Raw genomic sequence first — 12,499 nt, 5'->3', positions numbered from 1 at the left:
ACCCATACTGGGATGACCCTACTCATACTGGGACAGCTCTATCTCATACTGAGATGACCCTACCCATACTGGGATAACCCTACCCCATACTGGGATGACCCTACCCATACTGGGACAGCTCTATCTCATACTGGGATGACCCTACCCATACTGGGACAGCTCTAACCCATACTGGGATGACCTTACCCATACTGGGACAGCTCTAACCCATACTGGGATGACCCTACCCATACTGGGACAGCTCTAACCCATACTGGGATGACCCTACCCATACTGGGATGGCTCTAACCCATACTGGGATGACCCTACCCATACTGGGACAGCTCTAACCCATACTGGGATGACCCTACCCATACTGGGACAGCTCTAACTCACACTAGGCCAGCTCTACCCCATACTGGGATGACCCTACCCATACTGGGATGATCTAACCCATACTGGGATGGCCCTACCCATACTGGGACTGCTCCAACTCATACTGGGATGACCCTTCCCTTACTGGGACAGCTCTGTCTCACACTGGAATGACCCTACCCATACTGGGATGACCTTACCCATACTGGGACAGCTCTAACCCATACTGGGATAGCCCTACCCATACTGGGACAACTCTAACCCATACTGGGCCAGCTCTAACTCATACTGGGATGACCCTACCCATACTGGGACAGCTCTAACCCATACTGGGATGACCCTACCCATACTGGGACAGCTCTAACCCATACTGGGACGACCCTACCCATACTGGGACAGCTCTATCTCATACTGGGATGGCCCTACCCATACTGGGATGGCTCTATCTCACACTGGGCCAGCTCTGGCCCCCCCAACACCCTTTTTCCCCCCCCCAGCGTACAACGACAGCGTCCAGGCCGCCCGCAACGCCGCCTGCGCCCCCGGGCGTTACAACGAGCAGCCGGACGACGCCGTCCCCAACTACCCCAAGCGCGCCTGCCGCTTCAACCGCTCCCTGCTCGGGCCCTGCGCCGGCCTCGGCCCCCACGGCTCCTACGGCTACGGCACCGGCCAGCCCTGCGTGCTCGTCAAGGTCAACAGGGTGAGTGCGGCACTGGGGGGGAATGGGGGGCACTGGGAGGGACTGGGGGGCACTGGGAGAGGGGTTATGGGCTGGTATTGCAGTGTAGTGTTGAGTGGAATGGCACTGAGAGGCACTGGGAGGCACTGGGGGGGAATGAGGGGGCACTGGGAGAGGGGCTGGGGGCTGGTATTGCAGTGTAGTGTTGAGTGGAATGGCACTGGGAGGCACTGGGAGGGCACTGGGATGGACTGGGAGGCACTGGGATGGTGCCTGGTGGTGATTGAGAATGAGTTGGGTAGGACTGGGTTGGACTGGGATGGACTGGCAGGCACTGGGACGGTGCCTGGTGGTGACTGAGAATGAGTTGGGATGGACTGTGTATGACTGGGAGGGCACTGGGAGGGCACTGGGAGGCACTGGGATTGACTGGGAGAGGGGTTATGGGCTGGTACTGTAGGGTAGTGTTGAGTGGAAGGGCACTGGGAGCACTGGGAGGGCACTGGGAGGCACTGGGACGGTGCCTGGTGGTGCTTGAGAATGAGTTGGGTTGGACTGTGTATGACTGGGATGGACTGGGATGGTGCCTGCTAGTGACTGAGTTGTGCTGGACTGGGAGGCACTGGGAGGGCACTGAGGGGCACTGGGATTGACTGGGAGAGGGGTTATGGGCTGGTACTGTAGGGTAGTGTTGAGTGGAATGGCACTGGGAGGGCACTGGGAGGCACTGGGATGGTGCCTGGAGGTGACTGAGAACGAGTTGGGTTGGACTGTGTATGACTGGGAGGGCACTGGGAAGCACTGGGAGGGCACTGGGAGGCACTGGGGGGCACTGGGACTGACTGGGAGAGGGGCTGTGGGCTGGTAGTGCAGTGTAGTGTTGAGTGGAATGGCACTGGGAGGCACTGGGAGGGCACTGGGACGGTGCCTGGTGGTGACTGAGAATGAGTTAGGATGGACTGAGAGGCACTGGGAGGGCATTGGTAGACACTGGGATGGACTGGGAGGCACTGGGATGGTGCCTGGTGGTGCTTGAGAATGAGTTGGGTTGGACTGGGAAGGCACTGGGATGGACTGGGAGGCACTGGGATGGTGCCTGGTGGTGATTGAGAATGAGTTGGGTTGGACTGGGAGCACTGGGATGGACTGGGATGGTGCCTGGAGGTGCTTGACTGTGAGTTGTGTTGGACTGGGATGGACTGGGAGGCACTGGGATGGTGCCTGGTGGTGATTGAGAATGAGTTGGGTTGGACTGGGAAGGCACTGGGATGGACTGGGAGGCACTGGGAGGGACTGGGATGGTGCCTGGAGGTGTTTGACAATGAGTTGTACTGGACTGGGAGATACTGGGAGGGCACTGGGAGGCACTGGGACAGTGCCTGGTGGTGCTTGAGACAATGAGTTGGGTTGGACTGTGTATGACTGGGAGACACTAGGATGGACTGGGAGGGCACTGGGGGGGCACTGGGAAGCACTGGGAGGGCACTGGGAGGCACTGGGAGCACTGGGCCCTGCGCCGGCCTCGGCCCCCACGGCTCCTACGGCTCCGGCACCGGCCAGCCCTGCGTGCTCGTCAAGGTCAACAGGGTGAGCACCCAGCTGGGAGCACTGGGAGGCACTGGGAGGCACTGGGAGGCACTGGGATGGTGCCTGGTGGTGATTGAGAATGAGTTGGGTTGGACTGTGTATGACTGGGAGGCACTGGGATGGACTGGGAGGGCACTGGGAAGCAGTGTGAGAGCACTGGGAGGTACTGGGAGAGGGGCTGTGGGCTGGTATTGCAGTGTAGTGTTGAGTGGAATGGCACTGGGATGGACTGGGAGGGCACTGGGAGGGCACTGGGAGGGCACTGGGAGGCACTGGGAGGCACTGGGAGAGGGGTTATGGGCTGGTACTGTAGGGTAATGTTGAGTGGAATGGCACTGGGATGGACTGGGAGGCACTGGGATGGTGCCTGGTGGTGATTGAGAATGAGTTGGGTTGGACTGGGAGGCACTGGGATGGACTGGGAGGCACTGGGAAGCAGTGTGAGAGCACTGGGAGGTACTGGGAGAGGGGCTGTGGGCTGGTACTGTAGGGTAATGTTGAGTGGAATGGCACTGGGAGGCACTGGGAGGCACTGGGAGGGCACTGGGAAGGCACTGGGAGGGCACTGGGAGGGCACTGGGAGGCACTGGGAGGGCACTGGGAGGCACTGGGATGGTGCCTGGTGGTGACTGAGAACGAGTTGGGTTGGACTGTGTATGACTGGGAGGCACTGGGATGGACTGGGAGGGCACTGGGAAGCAGTGTGAGAGCACTGGGAGGTACTGGGAGAGGGGCTGTGGGCTGGTACTTTAGGGTAATGTTGAGTGGAATGGCACTGGGAGGCACTGGGAAGCACTGGGAGGGCACTGGGAGGGCACTGGGAGGCACTGGGAGGCACTGGGAGAGGGGTTATGGGCTGGTATTGCAGTGTAGTGCTGAGTGGGAGGGCACTGGGAGCACTGGGAGGCACTGGGGGGCACTGGGATGGTGCTTGGTGGTGATTGAGAATGAGTTGGGTTGGACTGGGATGGACTGGGAGGGCACTGGGTCAGACTGGGATGGTCTGGGATGGACTGGGAGGCACTGGGACGGTGCCTGGTGGTGACTGAGAGTGAGTTGGGTTGGACTGTGTATGACTGGGATGGACTGGGATGGTGCCTGGAGGTGCTTGAGAATGAGTTGGGTTGGACTGGGAGCACTGGGATGGACTGGGATGGTGCCTGGAGGTGTTTGACAATGAGTTGTGCTGGACTGGGAGGTACTGGGAGGCATTGGGAGGGCACTGGGAGGTACTGGGAGGGCACTGGGAGGGCACTGGGAGGGCACTGGAATGGACTGGGATGGACTGGGAGCACTGGGACAGTGCCTGGTGGTGTTTGGCAATGAGCTGTGCTGGACTGGGAGGCACTGGGATGGACTGGGATGGTGCCTGGAGGTGCTTGGCTGTGAGTTGTGTTGGACTGGGATGGACTGGGATGGACTGGGATGGACTGGGATGGACTGGGATGTTGCTCACTGCAACACCATACTGGTCCCTACTGGTCCCTACTGGTCCATGCTTCTCTGTACCGCTCTATACTGGTTTATACTGGTCCATACTGGTTTATATTGGTCCATACTGGTTTATGCTGGTCCATACTGGTTTATGCTGGTCCGTACTGGTCCATACTGGTCACTTCCACCCCCCTTCTGCAGGTCATCAACTTCTTCCCGGGGAAGAACAAGAGCATCAACATCGTCTGCGCCGCCAAGGTGACGTCACTGTCACCCCCGGTGTCCCCAACCCCCCAGTGTCACCAGCCCCCCTAGTCAGTCACCTCCCCCAGTGTCACCTCAGACCCCCTCTGGTGTCACCAACCCCCAGTGTCACTGTCACCCCCAGTGTCCCCATCTTCCCCCCTCGGGGTGTCCCCAGTGTCATCAGTGTCCCCCCTGTCCCCTCAGGGTGTCCCCCAATGTCCCCCAAGCCCCCCAATGTCCTCAATGTCCCCCAATGTCCCCCAGTGTCCCCAATGTCCCCCAATGTCCCCTCAATGTTCCCAATGCCCCCAATGTCCCCAATGTCCCCCAATCCCCCAATGTCCCCAATGTCCCCCAATGTCCCCAGTGTCCCAATGTCCCCCAATGTCCCCCAATGTCCCTAAAGTGCCTCAACCCCCAATGTCCCCCAATGTCCCCAATGTCCCCGTCCCCCAATGTCCCCAGTGTCCCAATGTCCCCAATGTCACCAATGTCCCCCAATGTCCCCAATGTCCCCATCCCCCCAATTGCTCATTCCCAGAATGTATCCCAGTGTCACTAATTGTCCCTCAATGTCACCAATGTGCATTCCCCCAATGTCCTCCCAATGTCCCAATGTCCCCAATCCCCAATGTCCCCAGTGTCCTCCTTAATGTCCCAAAGTGTCCCAACGTCCCCAATGTCACAATGTCCCCAATGTCCCCCAATGTCCCCAATGTCCCCCCAATGTCCCCCAATGTCCCAATGCCCAATGTCCCCAATGTAATCCCCAATGTATCCCAATGTCTACCAATGTCCCCACAATGTCCCCCAATGCCCCCAATGTCCCCCAATGTTCTCCACAATGTCGTCCACATTCCCCCTCAGGATGTCGCCAGTGTCCCCCATGTCCCCTCAAGTCCGGTGTCCCCAATGTCCCCAATGTCCCCCAATGTCCTCAATGTCCCCCAATGTCCCCAATCCCCCAATGTCCCCCAATGTCCCCCCAATGTCCCCCAATGTCCCCAATGTCCCCTCACTGTCTCTTGTCTCTGCCCAGCGGCCCCGGACCAAGGGTAACCCGGTAAGGGGGGGAATCCCCCTGGAACCCCCCCAAAATCTGCTCAATTCACCCCAAAATCCCTCTAGGAGCCTCAAAATCCGCTGGTTTCACCCCAAAATCCCTCTAGAAATCCCAAAATCTGCTCAATTCACCCCAAAATCCCTCTAGGAATCCCCAAAATCTGCTCAGTTCACCCCAAAATCCCTCTAGGAATCCCAAAATCTGCTCAATTCATCCCAAAATCCTTCTAGGAATCCCCAAAATCTGCTGGTTTCACCCCAAAATCCCTCCCAGAGCCCCAAAATCTGCTGATTTCACCCCAAAATCCCTCTAGGAATCCCCAAAATCTGCTCAATTCACCCCAAAATCCCTCTAGGAGCCCCAAAATCTGCTCCTTTCACCCCAAAATCTGCTCAATTCACCCCAAAATCCCTCTAGGAATCCCCAAAATCCCTCCAGGAATCCCCAAATGTGCTCAATTCACCCCAAAATCCCTCTAGGAGTCCCCAAAATCTGCTGATTTCACCCCAAAATCCCTCCAGGAGCCCCAAAATCCGCTCCTTTCACCCCAAAACGCTGCTGGGCGTCCCCAATCCCTGCTGGGTGTCCCCTCAATGTCCCCTCAGTGTCCCCAACGTCCCTGTCCTGTCCCCCCAACGTCCCTGCTGTCCCCCAATGTCCCCAAGGTCCCCATCCCCTGTCCCAAATGTCCCCCAATCGTCCTGACTGTCCCCAATGTCCCCTGTCCTGTGCCCCCACTGTCCCAGCTGTCCCCCAATGTCCCTGTCCCATGTCCCCAATGTCCCCAATGTCCCTCAATGTCCCTGCTGTCCCCACTGTCCCCAATGTCCCTGTCCCGTGTCCCCAATGTCCCAGCTGTCCCCTCTGTCCCTGTCCTGTCCCAGCTGTCCCCCAATGTCCCTGTCCTGTCCCCCCAATGTCCCTCAATGTCCCCAATGTCCCAGCTGTCCCCAATGTCCCTGTCCTGTCCTGCTGTCCCTGTCCTGTCCCCCAATGTCCCTCAATCTCCCTGTCCTATCCCCCCAATGTCCCAGCTGTCCCCAATGTCCCCAATGTCCCTGTCCCGTGTCCCCAATGTTCCAGCTGTCCCCCGCTGTCCCTGTCCTGTCCCTGCTGTCCCTCAATGTCCCTCAAGGTCCCTGCTGTCCCCATCCCCTGTCCTCACTGTCCCTGCTGTCCCTGTGTCCCTGTCCCGCTGTCCCCAATGTCCCTGTCCTGTCCCCCCCGTGTCCCTGCTGTCCCCACTGTCCCCACTGTCCCCAATGTCCCCAATGTCCCCCCAGTCCCCCAACGTCCCCAATGTCCCTGTCCTGCTGTCCCCAATGTCCCTCAATGTCCCTGTCCTGTCCCCCCAATGTCCCTGATGTCCCCAATGTCCCCCCCCATCCCAGCTGTCCCCCAATGTCCCTGTCCTGTCCCCTGTCCTGTCCCCCTGATGTCCCCAATGTCCCCAGAGCGTCCCCATTGTCCCTGTCCTGTCCCCGCTGTCCCCATGTCCCCAATGTCCTCAATGTCCCCAATCCCCCCAATGTCCCCAATGCCCCCCATGTCCCTGTGTCCCTGTCCTGTCCCCAATGTCCCCAATGTCCCTGTCCTGTCCCTGCTGTCTCCAATGTCCCCAATGTCCCTGTCCTGTCCCCCTGATGTCCCCAATGTCCCCCAATGTCCCTGTCCTGTCCCAGCTGTCCCCGCTGTCCCTGTCCTGTCCCCCCAATGTCCCTGCTGTCCCCAATGTCCCTGTCCTGTCCCTGCTGTCCCCAATGTCCCCCCCTGTCCCAGCTGTCCTCAATGTCCCTGTCCTGTCCCAGCTGTCCCCATGTCCCAATCCCCCAATGTCCCCAATGCCCCCCATGTCCTGTGTCCCTGTGTCCCTGTCCTGTCCCCACTGTCCCCAATGTCCCTCAATGTCCCTGTCCTGTCCCCGCTGTCCCTGTCCTGTCCCCCCAATGTCCCTGATGTCCCCAATGTCCCCCCATCCCTGCTGTCCCCCAATGTCTCAATGTCCCCAATGTCCCTGTCCTGTCCCCTGTCCCTCTCACGGTCTCTCTCTCGCTGCCCGCGGGGCCCAGGGACACTCGGCCACCACCGTAAGGGGACCGGGGGGGCACTGGGGGAAACTGGGAGGGCACTGGGCTGGGAGGCACTAGGGGAAGCTGGGAGGGCACTGGGAGGCACCGGGGGGGAGTTGGGGATCCCCAGTGGGGGGTTTGGGGGTCTCGAGGGCGTTTTGGGGGTCCAAGGGGGGTTTTGGGGAGTCTCAGGGGGGAGGTTAGGGGGTATTGGGGGGATTTGGGGGCACCAGAGGGTCCTTGGACTGGGGTCTTGGAGGGGAATTTTGGGGGTCCCCAGGGTGTATTTAGGGGGTTTAAGGGGTCTTTGGGGGAGGTGTAGGAGGGTCTTTATGGGGGTTATTTAGGGCAGGGGGCTTAGGAGTATTTGGGAGGGGCTGAGGGTATTTTGGGGACCCAGGGGTATTTTGGGGGTCAGGGGATATTTTGAGGGTCAGAGGTATTTTGGGGGTAATTTTTAATGGGGGGGCTCTTTAGGAGGAGTCTTTACTGGGGTTTATTTGGGGGCTGAGGGTATTTGGGGGCCCAGGGGGTATTTTGGGGTCAGGGTGCATTTTGGGGGTCAAGGGGGTATTTGGGGTGATTTTTTTAATGGGGGGCTCTTTAGGAGGGTCTTTACTGGGGTTATTTGGGGGCCCTGGGAAGTGAATTTGAGGGCCCGGGAGGTATTTTGGGAGGCCGGGTAGTATTTTGAGGAGGTCAGGGGGTATGTTGTGGGGTCTAAAGGGGGTAGTTTTGGGGGTCAGGGGATATTTGGGGGCAGGGAGGTATTTGACGGGTCAGAGATCGGGGGTCGGGATTTTGGGAGTCAGGGGAGATTAGGGTATTTGGGGTCAGGAATGGGGGCGAGGTATTTGGGGCCCGGGAGAAGTTATTTTGGGGAGTCAGAAGGTCAGTATTTAGGGGCCCAGGGGGTATTTTGGGGTCAAGGGGTGTTATTTTGGGGGTGATTTTTTTAATGGGGGTCTGTTTAGGAGGTCTTTACTGGGGTTATTTAGCTCAGGGGTGTTAGGGTTGTTTTTGGGGGTCAGATAAGGGTGGCCCCCTTCCAAGGGACATTTGGGGACCCCCCTGCCCCCCCAGCGCGAGGGAGGACGCCGCCCTCCTGGAGCCCCCTCCAGCTCTTCCCCCCCAACGGTTCCATCGACCTCATGTACTTCCCCTACTACGGCAAGAGGGTCCACGTGAGTGACACCCCCGGGACCCCCGGGAGGAGAGGACCCCGAGACCCCCGAGAACAGGGACCACCCTGGAGGGTCGGGGGGGTCCCAAAAATCTGGGTGTCCCCGGTGGGTGGGGGGGGTCGTGGGTGCTTGGGGGTCCCACCAAGGGGGTTTTCCTGGAGGTTTTGGGGTCAGGGTCACCCCAGGGGTGGGGGGGACCTCCAAGACCACCTGAAGAGCTGGGACCACCCTGGGGGGTCATGGGAGGAAGGGGGGTCCCAAAAATCTGGGTGACTCTGGTGGGTGGGAGGGTCGTGTGGGTGTTTGGGAGTCCCACCAGTGGGTTTTCCTGGAGGATTTTGGGGTCAGGGTCACCCCGGGACCCCGGGGTGGGTGGGGGGAGCCCCAGGACCCCTAAGAGCTGGGACCACCCTGGGGAGTCGGGGGTCCCAAAATCTGGGTGTCCCCAGTGGGTGGGGGGTCGTGGGTGCTTAGGGGGTCCCACCAAGGAGGTTTTCCTGGAGGTTTTGGGGTCAGGGTCACCCGGGAGAGGGGGACCCCGAGACCCCCGAGAGCCGGGACCACCCTGGGGGGTCGGGGGGGTCCCAAAAATCTGGGTGTCCCCGGTGGGTGGGGGGGGTCTCGTGGGTGCTTGGGGGTCCCACCAAGGGGGTTTTCCTGGAGGTTTTTGGGGTCAGGGTCACCCCCGGGAGAGGGAGGGAGACCCCCGAGACCCCCCCGAGAGCTGGGACCACCCTGGGGGGTCATGGGAGGAAGGGGGGTCCCAAAAAATCTGGGTGTCCCCAGTGGGCTTGTGGGTGTTTGGGGGTCCCACCAAGGGGGTTTTCCTGGAGGTTTTGGGGTCAGGGTCACCCCCGGGACCCCCCGAGAGAAGGGGTCATTTTTCCCCCCCTGGATCCCTGGGAATGATTATTTTTTGTCCCTCCCATATCCCTGGGAATAGTTATTTTTTTTTTTCCTCTGGATCCCTGGGAATGGGAATGTTTTGTCCCTCTGTATCCCTGGGAATGGGGGTTGGGTCCTGATCCCTGGAATGGTTATATTTTCTACCCTGGATCCCTGGGATTGGTTATTTTTTGTCCCTCCCATATCCCTGGGAATGGTTATGTTTTTTTCCCCCTGGATCCCTTGGAATGGTCATTTTTCCTCCCTGGATCCCTGGGATTGGTTATTTTTTTCCCCCCTGGATCCCTGGGAATGGGGATGTTTTGTCCCTCTTGGATCCCTGGGAATGGGGGTGTTGGGACACCCCCCTGGATCCCTGGGAATGATGATTTTTTTCCTCCCTGGATCCCTGGAATTGGTTATTTTTTTTTCCCCTGGATCCCTGGGAATGGTTAGATTTTTTTCCCCCCTGGATCCCTTGGAATGGGGGTGTTTTGTCCCTCCCAGATCCTCGGGAATGGGGGTGTTTTGTCCCTCTGTATCCCTGGGAATGGTTATTTTTCCATCCCCCTGGATCCTTGGGAATGGGGGTGTTTTGTCCCTCCTGGATCCCTGGGAATGGGGGTGTTTTTGTGCCCCATCTCACACCTCAATTCACGAGTGTTTCCCCCTCCCCTTTTCCCATGTCCCCCTCCCCTTTTCCCATGTCCCCCCCTTTTCCCATGTCCCCCTCCCCTTTTCCCATGTCCCCCTTTTCCCGTGTCCCCCCTTTTCCCATGCCCCCCCTTTTCCCTGTGTCCCCCCCTTTTCCCATGTCCCCCTTTTCCCATGTCCTCCCTTTTCCGTGTCCTCCCTTTTCCCATGTCCCCTCCTTTTCCCATGTCCCCTTTTCCCATGCTCCCCTTTTCCCAGTGTCCCCTTTTTCCCATGTCCCCTTTTCCCATGTCCTCCTTTTCCCATGTCCCCCCTTTTTCCCATGTCCCCCTTTCCCATGTCCCCTCCTTTCCCATGTCCCCCTTTTCCCATGTCCCCCTTTTCCAGTGTCCCCTTTTCCCATGTCCCCCTTTCCCATGTCCCCTTTTTCCATGTCCCTCCTCCTTTTCCCATGTCCCCCTTTTCCCATGTCCCCCTTTTTTCCCATGTCCCCTCCTTTTCCCATGTCCCCTTTTCCCATGTCCCCTCCCTTTTCCCATGTCCCTCCTTTTCCCATGTCCCCTCCTTTTCCCATGTCCCCCTTTTTCCCGTGTCCCCCTTTTCCCGTGTCCCCCTTTTCCCATGTCCCCCTTTTTCCTATGTCCCCCCTTTTTCCTATGTCCCCTCTTTTCCCATGTCCTCCCCTTTTCCATGTCCCTCCCTTTTCCCATGTCCCCCTTTTCCCATGTCCTCCCCTTTTCCCATGTCCCCCTTTTCCCATGTCCCCCTTTTTCCCATGTCCCCTCCCTTTTCCCATGTCCCCCTTTTCCCGTGTCCCCTCTTCCCATGTCCTCCCCATGTCCCCTCCTTTTTCCCATATCCTCCTTTTTCCCATGTCCCCCTTTTCCCATGTCCCCCTCCTTTTCCCATGTCCCCTCCTTTTCCCATGTCCCTCCTTTTCCCATGCCCCCTCTTTTCCCGTGTCCTTTCTCCTCGTGTCCCTCCCTTTTCCTGTCCCCCATCCCTCCCCCAGGTGAACTACACGCAGCCGGTGGTGGCCGTGCAGTTCCCCAACGCCACGGCCAACGTGGACCACCACGTGGAGTGCCGGCTCAACGCCCACGGGCTCCGCACCGACGACGAGCGCGACAAGTTCGCCGGCCGCGTGGCCTTCCGCCTGCGCATCAACCGCGACTGAAACCCCCACCCCGAGACCCCTCCCCACCCCGTAGCCCCCCCAGAAACCCCCACACCTTCCACCACCCCCAACTCGGGTCTAATCCCCTCCCCACCGCGTCCTCCAAACACCCTTAATCTAAAAGGATAATAATAAATGTACATAGATATTTTTTATATGATAAATCTATTAAAAGGTGCAGTAGGACCCATCCTCCCCCCTGGTTGCTCCCCTCCCCCACCCTGAAAATTGGTGTTTTACCTTCCCACAAAATTTGCCTCTGTTTCGTGTGCCTGGGGTGGTTTGGTGGGTGGGTGGGGATTTGGGGGTTGAGGGGGTTTAGGGGTTTTGGAGGTCAGTGGGTGATGGTGGGGGAGGCCAAGATGGCCGCCGGCCAAGATGGCGGCTTGTGGGGAGAAGAAGCAAGATGGCCGCCCTGCCAGGGGGTGGGTGGGGCCGGGCACCAAGATGGCTGACGTTGCCCCAAGATGGCCGACGTTGCTTGGGTAGGTCAGGAGCAAGATGGCCGCCCTGCCAGGGGGTGGGTGGGGCCAGGCACCAAGATGGCCGACGTTGCCCCAAGATGGCCGACGTTGCCTCAAGATGGCCGACATTGCCCCAAGATGGCCGACATTGCCCCAAGATGGCCAACCTTGGTTGGGTAGGTCAGGAGCAAGATGGCCGCCCTGCCAGGGGGTGGGTGGGGCCAGGCACCAAGATGGCCAACGTTGCCCCAAGATGGCCGACGTTGCCCCAAGATGGCTGACGTTGCTCGGGTAGGTCAGGAGCAAGATGGCCGCCATCAAAAGTCAATATGGTGGTGGCATCACCTGTGGGTTGGTGGAGGCCAAGATGGCTCCCGTGGGCACTGGGGATGAGGCCCAAGATGGCCGCCAATGTGGTGGAAGGGTGAGGCTGCCATTGGCTGAGCTGGCCAAGATGGCCACCGTTATGCAAATGAGGTCAAAGATGGTCACAATTATGCAAATGAGGACCAAGATGGCCACCAACGTGGTGGGAGGACGAGGCTGCCATTGGCTGAGCTGGCCAAGATGGCCACCGTTATGCAAATGAGGCCCAAGATGGCCACGATTATGTAAATGAGGTCCAAGATGGCGACCATTATGTAAATGAGGTCCAAGAGGGTCACCATTATGCAAATAAGGTCCAAGATGGCCGCCAACG

The 12,499-nt window shown here is 59.0% G+C and overlaps 1 protein-coding gene across 1 annotated transcript; it reads left to right on the top strand.

The window, feature by feature from the left end:
- The first annotated feature begins 712 nt into the window (after positions 1–712).
- Positions 713–11,587, top strand: ATP1B2 (ATPase Na+/K+ transporting subunit beta 2). Its single transcript, XM_050330936.1, is given in 5 exon segments — positions 713–1,057; positions 4,259–4,320; positions 8,525–8,543; positions 8,545–8,619; positions 11,171–11,587. Coding segments are annotated over 5 exon segments (588 nt in total). The 5' UTR covers positions 713–790; the 3' UTR covers positions 11,336–11,587.
- The last annotated feature ends 912 nt before the right edge of the window (positions 11,588–12,499 follow it).

This window comes from Myiozetetes cayanensis, unplaced genomic scaffold (assembly GCF_022539395.1).
Source record: "Myiozetetes cayanensis isolate MyiCay16 unplaced genomic scaffold, myiCay2020 scf454, whole genome shotgun sequence".
In the NCBI taxonomy this organism is placed as follows: Eukaryota; Metazoa; Chordata; class Aves; order Passeriformes; family Tyrannidae; genus Myiozetetes; species Myiozetetes cayanensis.
Note: the sequence above shows the minus strand (reverse complement) of the source record. Positions and strands in the feature narration are given on the sequence as shown.